Source organism: Phascolarctos cinereus, unplaced genomic scaffold (assembly GCF_003287225.1).
Source record: "Phascolarctos cinereus isolate Bilbo 61053 unplaced genomic scaffold, phaCin_HiC Scaffold_726;HRSCAF=1367, whole genome shotgun sequence".
Taxonomy (NCBI): Eukaryota; Metazoa; Chordata; class Mammalia; order Diprotodontia; family Phascolarctidae; genus Phascolarctos; species Phascolarctos cinereus.
Genome location: NW_027556098.1, coordinates 229,334,118 through 229,357,589, shown reverse-complemented (window position 1 = coordinate 229,357,589; position 23,472 = coordinate 229,334,118). Strand labels below are relative to the sequence as shown.

The window sequence follows — 23,472 nt, the reverse complement described above, 5'->3', positions numbered from 1 at the left end:
TGGTAGCCTGGGATGCAGTGGGTGACTTTGGCCTTTCTAAATTAGGTCTTTCTCAGGTCTCAGTTTGTCTGAGGCAACACCCTTTCAGCAACTAAGGGCTAGGTAGTGATTGAGGCAAAAGATAGCCCAATTTACCTTCACAAAACTATTAATTTTTTTTTTTGGGGGGGAAGACCTTAGAGTTTCTGGCCAGAACAGAAAACAATTGCTATTTACATATAATTCTAAGCCAACAAAAACTAAACAAAGAGCCATAGAGGCTTGCTTTGTGGGTTCTTATTGCCATTCAATGACACCCAGAGGTATAAGCTAAATTTATGCATCTGTACAGAAAAGACTGTGAATTTTACCCTTGAAGTTCTAGCTCAAATATTTCTTCCTTCAAGAAGGAACATATTCGTCCCATAACTTATTTGCGATTCAATTCGAAGTTCATGACTTTCATGTTCCAACACGGCATTTGGGATCCTGACCATCCATGAATGATCCCTCTCTTAATAGTGTCTACATATAGAAGTAGGGACAATATGAGGAAGAAAGGGACTTAATGTTAATAAATCCTGTTCTCCTGAAATGAAACAATCTTCTCAATAGTCTTTTCTTCAGTCATTCCTATAGTTAAAATTTTATTTTTCCTTTATTGTATTTCTTAATAGGAATTCTTGGTGCTAAAGATCACCTATGTAGGAGGAGTTAGATTTTCTAGCTGTGGGTTACATCAAGGTCCCCCTGAGAAGTGAGTTGTACCAGGCTCAGAATGTGACCACGGAATAGTCTCTTTTTTAAAAAAAAATGTATTTTTGTTTCAGGGGAGATTTATGATTGATTGTAATTTTCCCTGTTAGTAATGACCTTTCTTTTCTCAGTTGTCATGCAGTAATTTTCACCCATCTTACACTCTTATCATTTTATTTTAAATTGTAGTTATTTCTACATATGTCATATCCCTCTACTAAAGTATAAGCTACAAAAATCTTGAGACTAAGTCTTATCTAAATTCTGCATCTCATCTGGCACCTAGACTACTTTTCTCAGCACGATGGAAACTTAATAAGTATCTCTTTAATGGAATTCAAAGAATAGTTTTTAATATTTGCTGTGATCCATATGGCATGTGCTGGAGCCACAAAACCCATAACTGCTAATATCTCTTCCCAAAATCTTGTAATTTCACAACTAATTGAAGAGATTTATCTACCTACAAGAAGTATGTTACTGTCTATGCAGATTTTGCTGCTCTTGAAATTCTTTAAAATGTTAGTCTCTCAAATGTGGAGGCTTCTTCTATTGAAACATTTATACATTGCAGGCAAATTTCCAAACCAGGTATTAAATAATAACATATTTATAGAATTCTTTACAGTTTATAAGTATTCCTTATGTGAGACTCTTTCCGTCATTGTTTTACAATAGCATTTGTAACAAGTTATAAACAAATGACCCTGAAAAGTTGTAAATCCTCAGTCATGTCTCTTGGCAGATTTCCTATTTGTAACTTTCATAGTATTGTTCCTATGGAATTTATTGCCCCCTTAATACCATTTCTCATAACAATGTGTGAGACCAATAAGAGATATTAGGCCTGGTATTTCTGTACAGAGAGTTGTCACTTTCATCACTACATATGATCCTCACAATGACTCTGTAGTGTAGGCAGGATAGGTCCTACGATTCTCTTTTAAGAGAGATGAGAACTGAAATTTGATGAGATTAAATGATTTTATAGTTGTTTAGTCATTGTCAGTCATGTCTGACTCTGTGACCCCATTTGGCATTTTCCCGGCAGAGGTACTGGAGTGGTTTGTCCTTTCTTTTTCCAGCTCATTTTACAGATGAGGAAACTGAGGCAAGCAGGGTTAAGTGACTTGCCCAGGGTCACACAGCTACTGAATGTCTGAGGCCAGATTTGAACTCACAAAGATGAGTCTTCCTGATTCCAGGCCTGGCACTCTATCCATTGTACCACCTATGTCCTTATTTAATGATTCAGAATTCTAGAATCATAGGATCTCAGAGATGGAAGGGCCCTTAAAGGTCCAATCTGTACCTTAGCAGAAATTCCTTCTAAAATAGTGATCATCTAGTCTCAGAGGTTCAAAGACCTAAGATGAGAGGGATTTCACTAACTCTTAAGTTTTCTGCAGATCTTTTGACACAACGATGCAAGGAAGGATCTATCAGGAGTGAGGAACCTATGGCTTCAAGGTCACGTGTGGCCTTCTAGGTCCTTGGGTGTGGCCTTTTGACTGAGTCCAAGTTTTACAGAGCAAATCCTTTTATTAATGGGACTTGTTCTGTGAAGTTTGGATTTAGTCAAAGGGTCACACTTGAGGACCTAGAGGGCCACATGTGGCCTCTATCTTGTCCTCCAGGGCAAAGCATATCAGAGCGGGATAGGTGTAGAGTTTTCACATTCCCTTGATAGAAGGGAACAGATTGATTCAAAGAGGTCACCCATGCTCACTATACCTTGGTTTGATCCAGTACAGATATCCCAACTTGAATTTCCTGAAACCAGATTCATACTTCAGTTTTAGATTCTTGAATTTTAGTACTTCAGAGGAATATTGACTCTTACTCAGCCTGCCCTTTGATTTATAGTTCTTGGACTCTCAAGTCAGATACTGTGTGTCTTTTTTCCCAGGAAAGCTGCCTCCAAACTTTAGTTATTATCCTAATTTGCATCCTGTTGGCCCCCTTCCCTCCAACTGAGGGATATAGCCCTAGAATCCAGGCCCCTTGATTTCCAGGCCAGGGTTCTTTGTGCTCTGCATTATTGGCTTTAGAAATTTCTGGGAATATTTCAGTTTGATCCCAAAGGATAATAACAGTAGGCTTATCTAGAATTTTTCTCTTTGAGAAATTATTGTTGAAATCATTTTTAGAAGTGATAAGATTGGTGGAGGATTGATATTTAGAAATTAGAAAAAAAAATTTTCATGCCTGAAAATATCCCGCCACTTGCACTCTATTCTTTACATGTGATTCTGATATCCATGCTTGTTTTGGGTGCATCTCAATGTTAAGAGAAATTAAATCCCATCACGTAGATTTGCACAAATCAACTACATGTGGATAAATGGCTAGAGATTCCCCCAATGCCTACCCATTATAGATGGCTACAAGTTCCCATGAATGGAGAAAACTTGGTATCAAAATGGGAGCCAGGACAAAGTTTACCTTTCCAAACCTTTTGCATATACCAGGAACCCTGCAAAGTTTTACATAACAGATTTAAGTGGGCCTGTCATGATCTTACATTTGTAGAAGTTTTCCTTTCCATTCAATAGCAGGGCATGGGTGGCACTGAGCAGTGTTCCCTTGGTCACCTCCTCAGATGTTTCTTCTGCTTTATATACTTTCTTTAGTAGAGGTGACCAAACAGCACTCCTGGGAGGGCCTGTCAAGCTTGGGACACTAGGAGCTCCTGTGTTCTTTGGAAGCGTCAGCTGCATAGTGGGAAGTACTCTCTGAAGTTACTATAGTGCTTCTGGAGGAGAAGACCACCACCAGAAGGAGAAGTCAAAGACCTGACCTGTCTAAACCGAAGATATAGACCTGGGGTGAATTGTTCTGAAAGTGCAGAGCCAAGGTGAAGGTGGAATGACTATTCAATAGTTGCACGAAATGTCCTGGGTTTTAATATATTTATTATTAACCTCCTGTGAGAACAAAAAATGAGTTATTTGAGTTTTTGTTGATATACCACTTTTGAGTCTTGTGTTTTTAGCATTTCTTTTGTGTAGAGGAAATAAATAGCTCTCCTATATATGTTGACTAGATCTACATTGTCCATTAAGGGGAATCCTAGACATAAGCCAAACTTATACTTTATATGACTTTCCCTGGGGCTCTGAGATGAGAGCATGAAGAGCCAGAGAGGGTAAAGAGAAAAAGAGAGAGAGAGAGAGAGAGAGAGAGAGAGAGAGAGAGAGAGAGAGAGAGAGTGAGAGCTGTCCTCTCCCTTTTGAGGCTGGGATCCTGCAGGACTCCACCTGGTATGTGCCCTTGAGCCTAGAGCTAGAGCCCCTTAATGGAAAAGAGCAAGTGCCCTCATTCTCTGGGGTTGCTGTGGACTGTTGTCAAAACTCTGTTAGATTATCAGTGATCCTAGCTACCAAATAAGAGGAATAAGGAATTTTGTAAGCATAATAATGGGAGTTTGGGTGCCCATAGCAATCTTAGGGTGGTGCCAGGTTTGGGATGGACACTACAAGTATCAATTGATGAGAGGTTTCTTTAAAAAGAAAAACCTGGCAGATGGGAGGGAGAATCTTTTCTGACAAACGTTGATTTATTTTTTCAATTTAATTTTTATAATCCAGTGAAGATGTACAGTAGAGATATAAATCTTCCCTAGCTCCTCAAGGGAGCTCCTCAGGTGGTCCCTCCTTTCTCCCTTCTTTCCCCCCTCCTAGTTCTTTCTCAGAGCAGCTTCAAGCTAAGTTCCATTGCCCAGACACTGTGCTCTGAAGGAGAAGAGGAATTAAAAGATAAGTGGAAAAATATGAAAGTAATCTTTCAATTCAATTCAACAAACATTTATTAACAGCCTACTGTGTTGGACATTGTAGTAATTGCTAAGGAGGGATTCAAAATGAAAAATGAAACAGAACTTTCCCCTCAAGAAGCTTATATTCTTCTAGAGGAATCCACATGCATCCTGATAGGTAAATACAAATCATGATTATTACAAATTTCCAGAGGCCTAAAAAGGCTTCGCATAGGAGGTGGCACTCATGCTGTGTTTAGAAGGAAGTTAAGTCAGAGTATATTTTTTTGGTTTTTTTATATATGTTGTATTTTCTCACAATTACATGTGAAATCAATATTTTTAACATTATTTTCTAAAGTTTTGAGGTCCAAATTTTATCCTTCCCTCCTCTCCCTTCTCCCCTCCTTGAGACAGTAAATAATCCAATACAGGTTATACACAGGCAGAGTATATTTAAAGCATAGGAGGCAACCTTTGAAAAGGCATGGGGGTGAATAGGGAACAACTAATAGGTCATACTGATTGGAACAGAAATAATATAAAGTGACTGGAAAAGTTGATGGAAGCCAGTCTGTGGAAGGCTTTAAATGCCAGGCTGAGGATTTTTTTAAAAAAAAATTGTCCTAGAGGAAATATGGGAGATTTTGAGTAGAGGAGTGTCATGGCCAGATTTTAGAAATATCAATTTGGCGGCTATGTGGATGATGGATTAGAGAAGGGAAAAACTGAAAGCAAGGAGATGAATTAGGAAGTTACTGCAATTTGTTGTTGTTGTTCACTCATTTCAATCATGTTCAATTTTTTGTGACCCCATTTGGAATTTTCTTGGTGAAGATAATGGAGTGGTTTGCCCCCTCCTTCTCTCGCTTATTTTACTGAGGAGGAACTTAGGCAAACAGGGTTAAATGACTTGGCCAGGGTCAAACAGCTAGTTAGTGTCTGAGGCCAGATTTCAACTCAGAAAGATGAGCCTTCTTGACTCCAGGTCCAGCACTCTATCCACTGTACCACCTAACTACAGTTGTCCAGCCATAACATGAAGAGGGCCTGAACTAGAGGTAGGTAGAGTTCTGGGCTTGGAGTCAGCAAGAACTGAGTCCATATCCTTCCTCAGACACTTAACAGCTGTGTAATCTTGGATAAAGCACTTAATCTCTCCCGGCCTCAGTTTTCTTCATCTGCAAAATGAAGGAGTTGGACTATATTGCCTCCAAGGGCCTTTCAAGCTCAAAATTTTATGAAGCTAGAGTAGTGGATTTATGAATAGCAGAACCACCATTTACTCAAGATGTTCCATTTGAGTCTCTGTCTCTAATATCTAGTTGAGTTAAGGTGAATCAGTCCCCTTTATAACATCCTCCTTCTGTGTGCCTCCCTGGAGCAAACTGAAACCTTACATTAGCTTGGAAAATAATAGGGATTGAAAGCAGGAATCTTACCTCCATGGGCAGTCTTCCCATGAAAAGATCCCTTGGTGAAAGGTTAAATAAAGTACTGTAGGGAGTTTTTTCTGGAAGGCTTTTGGCCCTGGGGGTCAGAGTTCTGACTTGACCCTGGCTGGCTTTGCCAGAAAACTGTGGTGAGTGAAAGATAATATGACTGAGGAAACAGAAGTTCGATCTTCTGAGCATATCAATTTATTAAGCAATTCATGGCAATTACCCAACAAAGTGGGACCAGATCTCAGCCTAGGCCTAGACCCAAATACAGGGGGAGATAGACTTTTAGGCATTAAAAACAATCAATCAAATAACGCCAATTAATTAAAAAGAAACAATACAACATTAGGTTATCCAATTTCTAATTGGATAAAAAAATTAAAGACTTTTCAAGGTGGGGGGGTTGGGGGGGAGAGAAAGGAACAGGAATAATTCCCTGAATTCAGAAAAAGAAGCGCTTCACTCTCCCCCAAGTGTCTATAAACATTAAAGGAACACAGAAACAATAACTAATTGATCAGTGTGAAACAAATTTTCAAATAAGACATATGGAATTCTTGAGAGGTACAATTGTGAGAAAACTCTTTGCGTCAATCTTTGGATCTGACCGGGTTTATGGTCTTTATAACCTTGGTCATTAATTAAGGGTCTCTAAGCAGCAGGTAGAGGTGGTCTAGCCTCCCAGCTATGCAGGGCTAGGTTCAAACAATACAATAAGATTTTCTCCTAATTCCCATAATTGAATAAAGTTTTCTCACAAGATAGAATTTGGACTAGACCCATAGTTGAATAGAATGGTAACTGAGCTAGCTCCAGAAATGAGTCATAAGATGGAGTCAGTGTGGTTCACTCAGTTTCTACAATTAACCACTTGCTGTCCTAATCCCCTCAACTTCCTCAGGCCTGGCACTCTATTTACTGTGCTACCTACTTGCCCACTCATATCTTGTCAAACTCCAACCTTGAGTTATTATCAGGGAAATTTTCTCTACTCATTTTCATATGTTGTTGGACACTTCTGGAGAAAGTCACCCAACCATGTTGACTAGACTCATAACAAATTTGTCATCTAATTGCCCCCAGACTCTCATTGACTAACTTTCGTTAGTGTTCTAGATAGGCACATTGTTTGTAGAGTGTATCTGTGGGAGTCCTATGTAAAGTGGCTGCTGAGCCATTTTAACATTGGGTGTGAAAGAGCTGTACTACTTATAGTTGGAATTCTATCACACTTCAGATACTCAGCAGTTTGAGGGCTCATATTGTCTCCTGGAGAAACCGAGCAACTGGTGGAAAGAATAGTAGGAAGCATTGAAGTGGACTTGAAAGATATCAACACTAGCTGGAAGAACTATGACAGGGGTGGGGAGCCTGTGGCCTTCAGGTCACATGTGGCCCTCAAAGTCCTTGAATGCAACCCTTTGGCAGAATCCAAACTTCTCAGAACAAATCCCCTTAATAAAAGGATTTGTTCTATAAAACTTGGACTCAGTCAAAAGGCCACACCCAAGGACCTAGAAGGCCACATGTGGCCTGGAGGCCACAGGTTCTTCACTCCAGACTATGATGTTGTCTGAGAACAGGGGGCAGTAACTATATTACTATGCAGTAATTACCTAGAGGGATGGATGCCTCCCTGGTGGCAAAACCACCTATAGTAGTGAATTGTTGAGAGAATAAGAGGAAAGGCAGACCCAGACATTGTACCTTTCTGGAAGTAAATCAGGACAGTACTGTGAGTTATGGGGACTGGATAACTCCAGTAGAGTAGAGAGAAAAGAAGACCTACAAGAAAACCTATAATTTTTAATTTGTTTGTTTTTGATGCCTTGTTAACCTGAGTGCTTATAAAGGGAGCCAGTTCTATTTTGGGGGAATGACATATACCATTCTCAAGTTTAATCTTTGTGGTAGCAAATGAAACATTTTATATTCAACCTGAGAAAAGTTTTTATATAGGAGAGGATTTTGAGGCCTTGATCAGAAACCTGGTATGAAGAATTGATGAGACCATTTCCCTAGAATAATATAGTAATAATATTTTTTGTTTTTACATTGTTTTGCAGTGGTGTCCAGCTCTTCATGACCCCATTTGGGGTTTTCTTCACAAAGATATTGTGGTGGTTGGCCATTTCCTTCTCTAGCTCATTTTATAGATGAGGACACCAAGGCAAACAAGGTTAACTGGCTTGCCGAGTCACACAGCTAGTAAGCATCTGAGGCCAGATTTGAATTTAGGAAGATGAGTCTTCCTGACCCCAGGCCCTGTGCTCTATCTATTATGTCATTTAAGTGCCCAGTGTTTATAAAGGCTAACATTTATATGTTCTAGGCACTGTCCTAAGTGCTTTACAATTATTAATTCATTTGATCCTCACAACAACACTTGGAGGTAAATTCTATTATAATCCCTATTTTATAGATGAGGAAACTGAGGTGAACAGAGGTTAAATGACTTGCCCAGGGTCACACAGCTAGTAAGTGTGTCTGAGGCTAGATTTGAACTCAGGTCTTCCTGATTCCAGGTCCAGCACTCAAGGGATAGATTAAGCATTTAGACAGCGACTCACCAAAAAAACAAAAACAAAAACAAAAAAAACTATGGCCAAAATATTGCCTTTTACATCATTATCATCATAATGATAACTATTTTGTAAACTTTTAAAGGTTTATAAAATGCTTTTTCAAAATAATTCTATGAAGTAGGTGGTATAACTTACTTCATTTTTACAGAAGAAGAAAGTGAAGCATGAAGGAATCCTATAACATGGCCCCAGTCATACAGATAGTGTTGGATTTGAACCCAGGTCTTCCATTTCCAGATCTATTCCTCTTTTCACTATACCACACCAGCTTTAGCCTTAGATGGTTAATTCCAAAATGATGATCCAGATCCTTTAATAATGTGTTTGTATTAGCTTAGAAACAAAAGAGTGCAGGAACTCAAAGTACTCTAGGTCCATGCTGACTTTTATGCTTAGGAGGTGGTTGGCAGGAACAGCGGTCAGCAGGAATCCCAGGATGGAAGATGGAGTGAGGAAGGAAGCACACCATGGTAGCAGTGTTTCTTCCCTGCTGGTCTAGAATGACTATGGGCAGCCAGAAAGGAAGAGGGCATCCTGCTCAGTGACACTTCCCTGCAGGTCCCTTCTGTCTGCATTTCTGGTATTTGGCTTTACTGTAGCCTTGCTACATTTTTTTAAGTTTTTAAAGAATAAAATTCAAATTCTTAATTTCCTGGGTCTAAAGAAAAAAGAGAACTATCAGTAGCATGGCGCTTCAAATAGTTTTTGTTTAACAGATACTTGCAGAATAAAAGATTGAATGAATAGTTCAACCCATTGTCCTATTCAATCAGGGTCCCTTGGACATGTGGCTCCTGGGACAAATTTAGACCCCTGAAATTTAATAGTTGGGCCTGACTGCCAGAAGCCACTAAGGAAATCTCACTGGGTTTTTGGACATTCAAGAGTAGTTTAGACAAACACCTACTCAGTTATCCACAGGGTTTGGAGCTTCTTGGCACAGTGGAAAAATACTAGACACGGGTTCCAGTTCTGGCTTTGTCACCAACTGTGATCTTGTACAAGTTCTTAAACTCTCTAGGCCTCTCTTCATCTGAGGCAAAGTAGTACAATGGAAAGAGCCTTGGATTTGGTGTTGGAGGACTTAGTTTGAACTTCAGCTCAGCTAGTTACCTGTGTGACTTTGGGTAAACCTCTTACATCTCCTTGGCCTCATTATCTTCATCTATAAAATGAGGAAACTTGACTAGATGATCTTTGAAGTCCCTTCTAGCTCTAAATGTCTAATCCTATTGATATGCATTAGAGGATTTTTGAGGTCCCCTCCAGCTTTAATATCCCATGATTCTATGAGTATAAATACAATGCAAATGTAAACTTTTAAGAGCAGCTCATTCCAAACTTTGTCTTCTTCGTTAGCAACTGATTGGTGCTAGTGGAATATTTCAACTCAGGTGCATGTGGCTCATTTCTGAAGGCTTTAGATAGGATAAATGACTTAATAGACAAGCAGCTTCCACTCCTTCACTTACCCTGTACTTGGCTGGCCTTCAGCAGCTTAACTGTGCTGCATTTCTTGACCTGGAGAGACCTCTGAGGAAAGGGCTTTCTCAGTTCATGACCTGGGGAAGAGGAACTTTCTGTTCCTGGCTTCCTGGACGATGCCTAATTGTTGCAAAGTTCAGAAGGAGTTGTAAGATCTATTCCTCTAATTTTTGGCCTATCCCAAGCTGATATTCCCAGATTTCCCAGAACATGATTCCAGAAGATCCTGGATTTCAAGACTCCCCTGCTCCATTCCTCCTTCTTCTTGTTCTCAGTGGTATTACATTAGAAGCCTTGGCTAAGGGCCTGGGCTGTGCAGAGGAACTGTAAGAATCAATTGATTAAAAGTGATTTAAAATTTAAGCCTTTCATTTTCATTTTTATTCTTTCAATTCATGCATAGCCAATCAGATCTTTTTGATTTTTTAACATGTTTGAATAAATTCAATTTTTCTTTTTGAAGGAATATAAACTAGATTTTGGCAATGGGATAGAGGAATCTCCTGTAGTGATATTTTCAACTTGACCCTAGTGAATGAAATTGTCAACCCATCCTTGTCATTTGGACATGGATAAGAAGGGAGCTACATCTTATTTCAAGCCCCAGTAGGACCAGGTATTTATTTTCTAATTGTCTACTGAGCCAACAGGTGTTCCTTAAGGTCAGTCAGGCACCGTTTCCTTCTTGTGTATCTCTTCAAAGTGCTCTGTACATAGTCAGATTAAGTCAACACTTAATCCACATTGTTAATTGATTGAGGAGGATAATGAGGTAAATTGCTCATTTATCAGTGGGATTGATTTTTGGCAGTTGATTAAAGACAACAACTGCTCCTCCTCATGGATAAGAAACATTAGAATGGCTATTCTCTTCTTTGAAAAACTTAATCAGAACTTTCCCTACTCTAATCAGTTAATCAACAATGTTTTTACTAAGTGCCCATTATGTACTAGGCACTGAGGATAGAAAGACAAAAAAGAAGTTGTCCTTGCTTTCAATGAATTTATATTCTGTTGGGGGGAAGAGTACAGTCCTAGATAGACACAGAGAATGTCCATTGTAAATAAAGGGCAGTTATTTGGGAGAAGGCCCTGGGGTGGGGGGAATCAAGTCTCGTTCAGGAGATACAGCCATCCTAGTTGGTAAAAACTAGTTTAGTTCTAAACTAGTGCTTTGAAGAGACTGGGTTTCAATCTTTGAGACTTTTGTATAAATAGGTGAGGTTGCCTATTAAATTGTACAAAATTAATGTCCCATAAACTCTGATTCTTTGTAGACCAGGTTGGTTCAGAATGAAAAAGGTAAGAAAAAATTTGAATAAATTTTTGAATAAATATTCTTAGAAAACAATGATAGTAGAGCCTAGTAAGAGAAACCAAGTATGAAAGAAACCAGAACAGAAGGGAAAAGATAAATCATATCAGAATGACATGGTAGATTAAAGTTGGTTTTGTTTATTGTTATAGATTTAAGCTTCTGAATGTTAAGCATATAGTACATGTCAATAAGTTTGCGCAATCCCAAATACTGGTGTGGAGAAGCAAATGAATGATGGATTTGGAGTAAGGAAGACCTGGCTTCCTGTTCTACCTGTGATGCAAGCACTATAGCTGTGGGAAAACCAAGTAATCTTTGAGTCTCTAGAAACTGTCTTTCTTTTTAAAAATGTAATTTTTTCTTTTCAATTAATAAACATTTATTTTCTCTCCCTGGTACCTAACCCCTTCCAAAAAAGAAAAGAAAAGAAAAGAAAACCCTTATAATAAACATTGTGTGGTTGTGTTTATCTTTCATTCTTGAACAGGACTGTGACATCAGGGAGATGATGACATGATTTGCAGTTGACTTTGATTTGAGCAAGGGAGGGTTGTGCAACGTTATCAACCTCACTTTCTCCTCCAGAGCCATCTGGGTCCAGTGACCAGATATTCCTCAAGATGACTGCAGACAGCTCAGGATGCAATGGGAAACCTTGGCCCTTTTAAGCTAAGGTCTTTTCAGGTTCTCACTTTGAGGGAGGCAACACCCATTCAGTCAATGGGCTCTTTGAGAAGTGAGTCAAGGGATGGCCTCTTTAATAAAAAAAAAAAAGTCAAACTGGGAGGGGAAGACCCTCAGAGTTGCTGGGCAAAAGAGAAATAGTTACTATTTACATGCACTCTGAGCCAGGAGGGTCCAAAAATAACCAGTAAGTGGTACTTGGGCAGGGACCGATTGTTGTCCAATCCATGAGATCCAAAGTGATTTGGGTTTAGGGTTTGATCTTTGGGAGTGAAATCTAGCGAGAAAATCCCAAGGTAACTAGGTAGTTTTTGGTCACCAAAATTTTCCTTCCTTTGGGCAGAACACCCTCTCCTCTTCTTTTCTCCTCTCCCCTCCCCTCCCCTAAATAAGGACAACTAGTCTGTCTTGGAGCATTGGGACACTGAAGATAATTTAGTGTTTCTTATGGTTTTTGTTCTTCTGTCATTTCAGTTACGTCTGTCTCTCCATGACCCCATTTGGAGTTTTCTTGTCAGAGATAGTGCAGTGGTTTGCCATTTCCTTCTCCAGCTCATTTTACAGATGAAGAATTGAGGCAAACAGGATTAAGCAACTTGACCAGGGTCACACAGCTAGCAAATGTCTGAGGTTTGAACTCAGATCTTCCATAACACCAGGCCCTGTGCTCTATCCACTGTGCCACCTAGCTGCCCTTTTCTTATGGTAAGATGATTGTTTTGCTTTACTTTAATCTGGAAAAACGCTGCTCATTTCAGGCTGAAACTTTCTGATGTTTCAGCTTTCCTCTCTTCCTCCATCACTAGTGTAAAGATAGATGCTAAAAGTCTAAGACCAGGTAATCTAAATGGCTCCATGACAATTTGTTCTAGATACATAATCATTCTAATAAAAAATGTCATCACCAGCTACTCTTCACAAATGAGTTCTTTTATTGCAGTGAATTGTTTTGAAATTTTCATGCCACTTATTTGCTGGGTTAAAGTGCTTAATGCAAAGCACTGTGATCATTGCTGTTATGGAAACAGATTTTGTTTTCTGTGTCATTTATGCAGGGGCAGCCTGGTGAAGTAGATAGTGTGCTGGACTTAGAGTCAGAAAGACCTGGATTCAAATCCTGCTTCTGACACTGGCTAATCATTTAACCTCTACACGCTTCAGTCAAATTCTATGAGAATCCTATGGTACATTAAATATTGGTTGGGTTGTCAGGCTACTTGGGTAGAAAGATTTCTCCATTCTCACAGATTATTCAAATATATGCTGACAACTCATATTTCTATTTGCTAAAGGGATTTACCCTGTTTTCTCATTAAAAGATTGATCAGTACCCCTACTTACATCTCACTGTTGTGATGAGTGAGATATAACTGCAGATTGGTTAACTTTTCTCACTAAAAAGTGTGAGCCCATATAAGGTGTACAAGTTTGGGCAGCCATTGACATAAGATCATTTGTGAGTTTGCCTTATGTGGTTCTGGAGGTCTCCCCAAATTACAAAGTAGGGTGCATTTTCCTTTGATATTTATCCTCTCTTATGGGGTCCTGAGAGTGGAATTAATAACTTACCTGATTGATGGTGATAAGGGAGTGAGCCCTAGCTGGTGAGAGCCCTCAGCTGGGGCTGTTCAGGCTAAGAAGTTAGTACTCTCTCATTCTAGGTCAGATGGCTAATACCCCAGGACACCAGTGTTGACAAACGCCCTTTTCTCTCGGCGCCAGGTATGGGCAGGGATACAGGGATTGGGGAAATCTCTTTCACTGGCCCAGGGTTCCAAGGCGTTCAGTGTGAAATCTGGCCAGCAGCCCGAGTGAGTAGGAGCCATGTGACTGTGGTGATTTGGAGTGTTCAAGTGCCTCCTGCTTCAGAGCTACCTGATTCGAATACTAAGCAGAGCGAGCGCCGGGCTCCGTGGAAGACACTGAAGACACTGCAGAAGAAAGGTGCCTATTCCAGAGGTATCTGAAAACATGGAGATGAAAGAGCAAGGGGCGCAAATGGAGCCGCTGCTACCCACGGTAAGAGACTAGCTGCTGTCAGACTGATTAACCGGGTTTGCTGCAAAACCTGCCAAGCGAGTGGTCTGCTTTAGCTAGGTGCAGAGAGAGTGTGCAGCGCGGGGGGAAGGGGGGGAGAGGAAGAATCGCTCCATGGCATATGGACGTGGGTCGCCTCCCATCTCGGGGTGACTGGAATGCACGCAGCAGAGCACAGGGGATTTTTTCCCCACCTTCTCAATATGGATGCACTACAGTGGAAATGTCTCATATTTTGCTGCTGATTGAAGAAAACGGCTAGGTTTTAGCAGCAGGGGCAGCTGTGCGTCTCTCTCTCCTTCTTTCCCAATGCCTCTGTTCCTGTCTGTCTCTCTCTGTGTTTGTCTCCTAGACTGTGCAGTGGTGGCGGCATCCCCTGCATCTAAGCTTTTTTTTTTTAATCACAACCCATCTTTGACAGAATCCCCAACCCATTTTAGTTCCTGGGCAGAAAGGTGAGGAACCTGCTGTTGCTACTCTAGGGAGTCTGCTATGGCTCCAAAAATCAAGGGAGAAGAGAGAACAATGTCTGTCCCCTGCTTCTCTCTCTCTCTCTCTCTCTCTCTCTCTCTCTCTCTCTCTCTCTCTCTCTCTCTCTCTCTCTCTCTCTCTCTCTCTCTCCCCATCCCCTGTCCTAAGAGAAAAGGGGAAGGGACTATTACAGTCTGTGGACAAAGAAGGTATGCATTTGGAGGCTCACACACAGATTTCAATGTCTGAAAGATCCCTGGCTTGTCACATATGGAGACAGTCCATCTGTTTAGCCCTGAGTCCTAAGCTGCCTCCCTAGATTGTGCCCATGGTCTGTCTATCCTTCCCAAGAGACACCCCCCCCCCCAGTCAATCACAAGATGGGTCACAGTCACCCTCAGGGGATGGGTCCTTAGGCAGTGTCTCATTTCTCAGCCTGGGGCAGCCACATTGCTGTATCCTAGCAAAAAGCTGCACTCTATGGATGCACCAGAGGTGCCAAAAGCCCATCTTCTTCCCATCTATTAGAGCTTTGTGGTGCAGCAGAGCAAAGATCCCTTTCCTTTCCTGCATTAAACCAGATGGAGGGGCTGTTTCTTAGCACTCTGTTATCCTGCCTGGTGTCCCCCACTAGGAACTGGTTTCAAGCAGTCCTTTCACACAAGTCAGTTTTCTGCTTGTAAACATTTACCAGGGTTGGCACAGGAGACAGGGACACATCCTGGGCCACTGTATTTTTCCTTCCTGCTGGGCTCAAGAGCATTGGAAGCTTCCTATTTAGACCCCAGAATTTCCTCTGGCTACTGAGCATGCCCAGCTCCCTTCTTAGCAGTCAGTGGAGTTGGGCCTTTTTTTTTTTTTATTACCTTTTTAGTTCTTCCAGGTCTCAGGTTTGGGCAGAAAGGGAAGAAGGATATGGAAAAAACAAGAGAGCCCTCACAAAAGGAATGTATCTGAAAAGAACAGGGGGAGTATAACTATATAAAAAGGGTAGATTGAAAACATTGATGGCTTAGTCTACCTATTTCAGAGAACAGGTGTCCTTTTGCAGCGTCATATCCACCCTAAGCAAGGAGGATTTATTTTGAGATTGGATTTACACAAGAAAGGCAGTTATACTCTCACTTCACACATTTAACATAAACAAATGAGGGCATCTCTCTGATCTTTCCCTTTAAATTGGACTAAGTATATATACTATATTTTACTTGCTCCTCATGGGATATAAAGAATACTAGAGAGATATCCTATGATTTTTTTTCCCCTCACCCTCTGAGATCCTATGATTCTTGAGGGCAGGAGCCTGTCTTACTTATCTTTGTAACGCATCTGCTTTACATGGTACATTACTGTCTCTGGGTTATCGTGGGCAGGTCACTTCAAGTTGCTTAATTTCTCTCTTGTCTGTAAAATGAAGATAGTAATGCTTTGGTACCTACCTCATAGAGGGTTGGGAGATTCAAATGAAATAGTAAATATAAAGTGCTTAGCAAATCTCAGTATGCTATGTACTTGTATGTATATATTATTACCTAATAGGCATGGGATACATACTTGTTGAAGTAATGAATGAAAGGTAGAAGCAGGGACATCAAGAAATCAAGAATACTAGGTGACACAATGGATAGAATGTTGGACCTGGAGTCAGGTAGACCTAAGTTCAAATTTGGACTAAGACGTTTACTGTCTGAGTATGACCCTGGGCAAATTGCTTAACCTATTTGCCTCAGTTTCCTCATACATAAAATAGAGATATAATAGCACTTAGCACTTAGAGTACCTAGCACAGTGTCTGGTACATATTAAGCACTACATAAATGTTAGTTGTTGTTATTATTATTATTATTATTATAAGTGATGGGAAATACACTGAGGGATGGCAGGTGTGGTAAAGGAGATATTGGGAATTAGTAGCTTGGACAAGTATGGGGAAGTTTGGCAATTCGGCTATGTAGAAAGGAGCCTGGCTGGGATAAACAAGAATCACACCTGAAAAACAGACAAGGGCTTAGAACACAGAGCTCACACTGGTGAGCCGACCTGGGCTGTGGGGAGTGGATAATTTAGGGGCAGTGGTCACTAGGTTGAAGTCAGAGGCCAAGAAGTCAGGTTTTAGAGGCTGGTAGCACTTTGGAGTGGTCTGGACAGTGATTCACAGAAAGGAGAGGGAGGACAAAATGGAACAGAAGGAAGGTAAGCTTGGCTAGGACACAGGATCTAAACTAGGATGGATGAGTTGATGGGGAATGGGATTTGAATATCATTACCAACAATTTGGAGGGAGCCATTTGAAGATAGTACCACAGTGATGTGGTCTAAGTAGTGAAAATAGGGGGAACAAGTCAGCAGTGAGTAGTAGAAAAGACAGGAGGATGAGAGGTCAGGATAAAGGATAGTATTTTGCGTTTGAGTAAACTTTGTAATCACTTTCACATCTCTTATATAATTCTTGAAACAACACTGAAGTAGGTAGCACAGCTGTTATTATTGTTGAAGAGGAAATTGAGGCAGGGAAATTCACTCATTCAACAAACATTTATTCAGCTTCTACTATGTTCAAGGCTGACATAGGTGATAGTGATTTGCCCAAGGTCACACAACTTGTTAGTGACAGAAACAGAACTAGAACCCAACTCTTTTACTCAAAATTCAGTGTTTTTCTCAATACATTCCTTCTTCTTCTCAAATCGCAGTTCCCCAAAGAGATCTTAAAAGATTCCTTTTGTTCCACTATTTTTACAACTGAAGAAAAATTCCCTCTTCTCAGTGACTTCATTTACTTTGGGATTTTTCTTGTCCTTATACTTTACCATCTCCACCTTTGACTTCTTCAGCTCTACAATCTTGGTAGAAGGTGACAGGTTTTAGAAAAGAATTCTTTGTAAGAACAAGAAGGAATGGGTAGAAGATCCAAGTTTTGTTGTAGAAAAACAAGCAGCTAGACTTAGTAACTGATTATGAAGAGACAAAAATAATATTAATAACCTGATGGTTATTGAAATGTATACCAGCCTTCAGGATTGAGAACCAGTTAGGATATTGGTACTACCACCAGTGATAAGTGGATCAGTAGGACAGTGACAAAAGCCTGGGACTAGTGAGGATGTAGAAGAGGAGTTTGATTTAATCATAGTGAATTTGTAGTGCTAGTAGAAAAATTATTAATAGAATAGAATTTAAAGCTTGAATAGAAGAACTTGGGTCCAACCCCTTCACTTTAAGGTCAAGGAATCAGAGGTCCAGAAAGACTTCAGGACTTGCCCAGCCAAGGTCTTGAAGGTAGTAAGCAGCTAAGCAGAGATTACCACCCACATCCCCTTGAATCTAAATATTTACAACTACACCACAAAATAAAAAATGTTCAGATGCTCTTAGGAAACCCAAGAATGTTATGGAGCAAGAAAAATCCAGGGGTGGAAACAAAGACAAGAAGCATCATCAGAGTGAGACATTAGATTATAAGCTTCTTGAGGGCAGGGACCATCTTTTGTCTCTTTTTGTATCTCCAGTGCTTCACACAGTGCCTGGCAGGTTGTGTTTGTCTTTCTCGAAAAGAACCATGACATCTGGGAGATGATGACATGACTTGCAATTGACTTTGATTTGAGTGAGGCAGGGCTGTGCAAGGTCACCAACCTTACTTTCTCCTCCAGAGCCATCTGGGTCCAGTGGCCAGATATTCATCAGGATGACTGGAGATAGCTCAGGATGCAATGGGAGACCCTGACTCTTTTAAGCTAAGTTCTTTATGGACATTGCCTGACTCAAAGTGCCTGGCACACAGTAAGCACTTAGTAAATCTTGATTGATTGAATGAGCTTCCTAAGGGGATTGAATGCTTTTTCAACTGAAAAAGAGTGGAGGAAAAGGGATCTTGTGAAACTTTTCATCATGCCTTGGAGCAAGTGGTCTCCAATAGATTGTCTCTCTCAGTTGATTCTCTTAGGATAATATGACATACATACATATATATACATATATATATGCATCTATTCATATATAAATACATCCCTCGAGATATATATATATATATACACATACGTATACTGTGCACATGTATATGTATGTATTGATATATATATATGTGTGTGTACATGCACACATATGTGTATTGTATATATATCTCGAGCAATGTATTTCTACGTGTCTAGATGTACATATGTATATATATATATATATGTATATATATGAATACATGCAGGTATATACATGTATATACCTGTACGTATAAAGCGTGTGTATACGAGTATTTATATGCATATGTATGAAGTATGCATATATATGTATACACACACATATATGCATAAAGGAGGCCTATATGCATGCTTCCCTCCTTTTCCTATTCTGCTTGTTAACTACTGCTTCTTTGGTACCATAGATAAGACACTACTACTTTTTTTGGGTATTATTTATGGCCCATCTTTTCTCACAAAATATACTGGTCTGATTACAACTTTTTTGTTGCTTCTTTGACTGCAGAACTAGACATGTTTGGTAGCCAGGGCAAAATCTGAACTGCATTTCAATAGTGTGCTGATCTTCCTCAAGAATGTACCCAATCCTAGGAGATCCTTTCTATAAGAAGATACACTTCAGCAGTAAGAGTAGCAGTCTAATCTTTGTGAAGATGAATTGAGAGACAGGATGGAGGGTTAGGAGACTGGACTTAGAGTCAAAAAGACTAACACATAGTGGCTGTGTGACCCTGAACTAGTCACCAAACTCTTTGTACCTTTATTGTTAGAGGAATAGCAACAGTGATCTATACCAGTGGATGGAATTTCCACATGGACAAAAATCAAGAGGTCTTGGGGGAAAAAAAAAGGATGAATTGATAATTTTCATTGTGAAAATATGTATTTAGGGATTTGCTTTATCCTTTCAAGTCTGACATGACACTTGGGGTTGAATCCATATTTTCACATGCCATTCCATTCAATAAAGTTTAGTGCCTAGTGTGAGCAAAGCACTATTTTAGGCTCTTTCAAGTTACAAAAATATATGACACATGGCCTCTGTCCTCACAGACCTTACCCTCTACTGAGTAGACGATACAGTTCCACAAATAAAATAGAAATTAGAATATTACAAGCATAAAGCAAAATTATAAACAAAGTATTACCAAAGTTCTAAGGTAAATGGAGGATAGAGAAATTATGGCTCATGGATGAATTAGTAACGGAACCAAGTTGTGAAGGATGGTTAAGATTTCAATAGGTGAAGTTAGGAATGTTTGTATGAGAGTGGATAGGAGAGTGATGTGGTGAATGGATTTTTGCTATGCCATGAAGAGATGATTTCTATTACACATAAGAAGTTTGTAGTCTGTGGAATTCAATATAATGTGGGCCCATTTGGAACCCAACCCAAGGGAGTTTAGTTATTGACATACCCCAAAGATCTTATTATGGGATAATCTCATCTATAAGGCTATCACAGAACATGAATCCAGGGGACAGTGTTGTAGTGAGGGTCTGGTGGCGCACTTTTATTTTTTTAAACTAACTGTAGGAGGTTAATTGTGTAGTTTAACAGAACATCACCTATTTCTTACATAAAATAGAAGGGAATGGAAAAGGCATTTACTAGGCCTTACTGTGTGTCATGAACTGTGTTAAACACTAGGAATGCAAGTAGACAATTGAGACAGTCCCTGCTCTCAGAGCTCACATTCAATTAAAAAAGGCAACACATATGGAAGAGTTCAGCTGCACCTTCCAAGTGTTAGAAATAAAAACTTGGCTTTAAGATTAGGCCTGATTGGCTGATGACATATTTTTTGTGATATGAAATAAGATTTGAAAAATCTGTACTGTAACAGTAGAAAAAAGCCAAGAAGATAGAGTCAAAAAGCAATGAAAATAACTTATTTTAGTTGTAAATTTTATCTTTATGATTTATTTTAATTGATAACTGTTGGTATATCATACTTAATATTTATTTTTAAGCCTGAGTTATAGACATATTTAAAAGTTTAAATAATACTAATCTATTCACTGTATCCCCATGTGGTACACAGGAAGTAAAATTCAATTGAACAAAAAGTTATTTAATTAAGCAGTTATTTGGTGCCAACTATATGCAAGAGACTACAACAAGCCTTCTTTCCCACTTTTCCGCCATAAAGTATTACTCTGTGTGAATCCAATAAAACTAATATATATTCATGCATATAAGGCATTGGTTGATAGAATCTGAAAGCCAGAAGTGGTTTAACTTTACATAAGTGATAAGAGAACAACTTTTCTTCAAGACTGTCAGCGACTTTTTATGTAGGACAAATTAGGGAGTAAATGGAGACCTTTATCATGGAGATGATTCAGTATTTCAGCATTGGTATAGAGTATGCAGATAAATGATATAACATGAAAAGAGATTAGGTTGTTAAGCTATCTGTGTGCTAGTCCCTGCTCTATCACTAACCAGCAGTGTTATCTTTAACAAGTTATTTGACATTTCTGGGCCTCAATTTCCTCAGCTGTAAAATTAGGGAGTTATGATAGGTGACATCTAAAGAACTCTTCTTGTTTTGAATCTGTATTTCTGTAGTACCATAGTAACTGCCTAGAACAGGGACCCTTCAGCTCGGTGAAGTTGGTGATGGACTCAGAACACAGACTGAAGCATATTTTTTTCTCTTTCTTTTTCTTGCTTAAAAAAATGGCTAATACAAAAATTTGTTTTGCATGACTATACATATGGGTTTTGTTTTCTTTGTCTTCTCATTAGGTGGTGAAAGGGGAGGAGAATTCAGAACTGAATATAATAGATTTTAAGGTCTCTATTAAATTAAAATAATATTTAAAAATAAATTTAAAAAATTTAATTTGATAACTAGGGTACAATTGGTTTCCTTGGTATTCCTATTCATTATATTATATGCATTTAAAAACATTCTTCTGAGAAGGGATCCAAAGGAGTCTCTAGACGGCCAAAGAAGTCCATGACACAAAAAAGACTAAGAACTTCTGACTTAGAGTTCTGCCTTTGATGCACTCTGGATATGTTATTATAGTGAAGGTATTTAAACTTCTCAATGTTGCACTTGGCTCTCAAAGACTAGATGTTACAGATTGATCTGCTGATCTACATTAGTGGAGGGAGGCTCTATCATAGTGAGAGTTGCTCAGACTGATGAATCACAGGTATGGACAAAAAAAAAATAAGGAAATCAAAAAAATTATCATCAAAACAACATCATCTCTTGGATCTGATTATGGGCTTGATATTGGCATATATGGAGCAAATTTTCCTTCTCAGGGCAATAAATGATTCCCTTAAAGAATTTAATTATATAGGGAACACTTTACAATCTGAGCATTTTACTTCACTTGACTTATTTGGAATCAGGCTGTATGTAGAACCAGATTAAGAGTTTACAAATTAGGTTAATTTAATGATAAACCATTTCATTGCTTTTTCACTTGGGTTTCAGAAAGATTGACTCAGATTGTAGAAGCAGGGAAACTGGGGGTTAGATGGAGCTCATTTTCTTTCTCTACCAGAGAGTAGGTTTCCTTCAATGGCTCCACACCTGTGGTGGTGGGTGGGAGGGAAATGACAAGAAAGAATGTTTTAAGTCTGTCTTAGTAAGGTTGTTTTCTTTATGGGGAACAGCTATAAGGAATTATAGGAACCATTTTTTAAAAAGCTCTTAAAGAGTTTAACTTTATTTTTGTGGTAAGAATTCTTTAAAGAATGGGAGAAAATAATGCATGTCTTTCAGGGATATATTGAGTGTTGGAACTGGAAGGGAACTTAGAGCTCACATCTATTTCAGCTCCCTCATTTTGCATATGAAGAAACTGAGGTACAAAGAAGGTAGATTACTTATGCTGAGTCACACAGCTTGGCAAACCACTGTGGTATCTTTGCCAAGAAAACCCCAAATAGGGTCATGAAAAATCAGACGTGACTGAAAAATGAACAGAAAACTCAAGTCTGGCACCTTTTCTATGATACTAGTCATTTCTCTAGTATACAGTAACAAAGATGCAAGTAAACTGATGATGATAATGATATAATTTATGGGAAAATGTTTTGGAAAATATAAAAGATGATTAACAATGTAAGGAATTAGTCTTTTTTCTTCTTACATGAGGAAGATTGGAAGTTATATTGATGGACTGAGGATAAGGAGTTTATTTGCAGCCAATTCCACACAGATTTACTAGGTCCCAACAAGGGGCCTCTATCCACTCTTTCTTTCCTTCCCTCCTCAAATGAAGAGAAAGAAATAAAAAAGAGAATAAGTACAAATTTTAATAGGGATGGGGCGTGGACCTGTGATTTCATTGGTATAAGGAACTCCAGTGTAAGCAAACTCCCCTACCAATGCAGGTCAACAACTTTTTTGAAACTTAAAATATTGGAGAGTTGCTAAGGTTTTTTAAGGTTAAGTGAGATGACCATGGTCATATGTGTCACTGGTGGGACTTGAAGCCAGGTTTTTGTAATTAGTCTTTGATACTCAGTGATGTTAAATACATCTTTCCTGGAAGGACAATGTGGATTTGCCCATCAAAACTCACTATGCAATTATGAAAGCCTTAAAGTTGCTATTGCCCTGTTCTTCTAAATGATTTTCCTGTAAGATGGACATGGAAATCTGAACCCTGAAAGGCACATGAATCAATGAGTAACTACTTGCTTATTTACCTTTCACAAAATTTATCTTTTAAAAAGTTAAGGTGTTGGAAAGACAAGAAAAAAGGACATCCTTCAGATAAACAGGGGTGAAATGCTATAAACTGGTTTAGACAGCAAAGCAAAGATAATGATGGAAAATGTCAAGATGAGCTGCTTACTCAACCTTTCAGGGCCTTTTTTGTTTGGTTTTCCAAAAGAAATTTTATTTTAAAAGATTATTTTTGACCCATAGAGAAGCTGTTAGGAAAAAAAAAGCCATAAAGGAAGTAGAAATTTAATATTGAAAATAGCCATTTACTTTTGTTATAC

At 39.1% G+C, this 23,472-nt stretch overlaps 1 protein-coding gene across 1 annotated transcript in view; it reads left to right on the top strand.

The window, feature by feature from the left end:
• The first annotated feature begins 13,787 nt into the window (after positions 1-13,787).
• SLC4A10 (solute carrier family 4 member 10) overlaps positions 13,788-23,472 on the top strand; it is a 373,505-nt gene continuing 363,820 nt past the window's right edge. Inside the window, exon 1 of the mRNA XM_021004923.2 lies at positions 13,788-14,025. Coding sequence (XP_020860582.1) covers positions 13,978-14,025 — 48 coding nt within the window. The 5' untranslated portion in view covers positions 13,788-13,977. The remainder of the gene's footprint in view (positions 14,026-23,472) is intronic.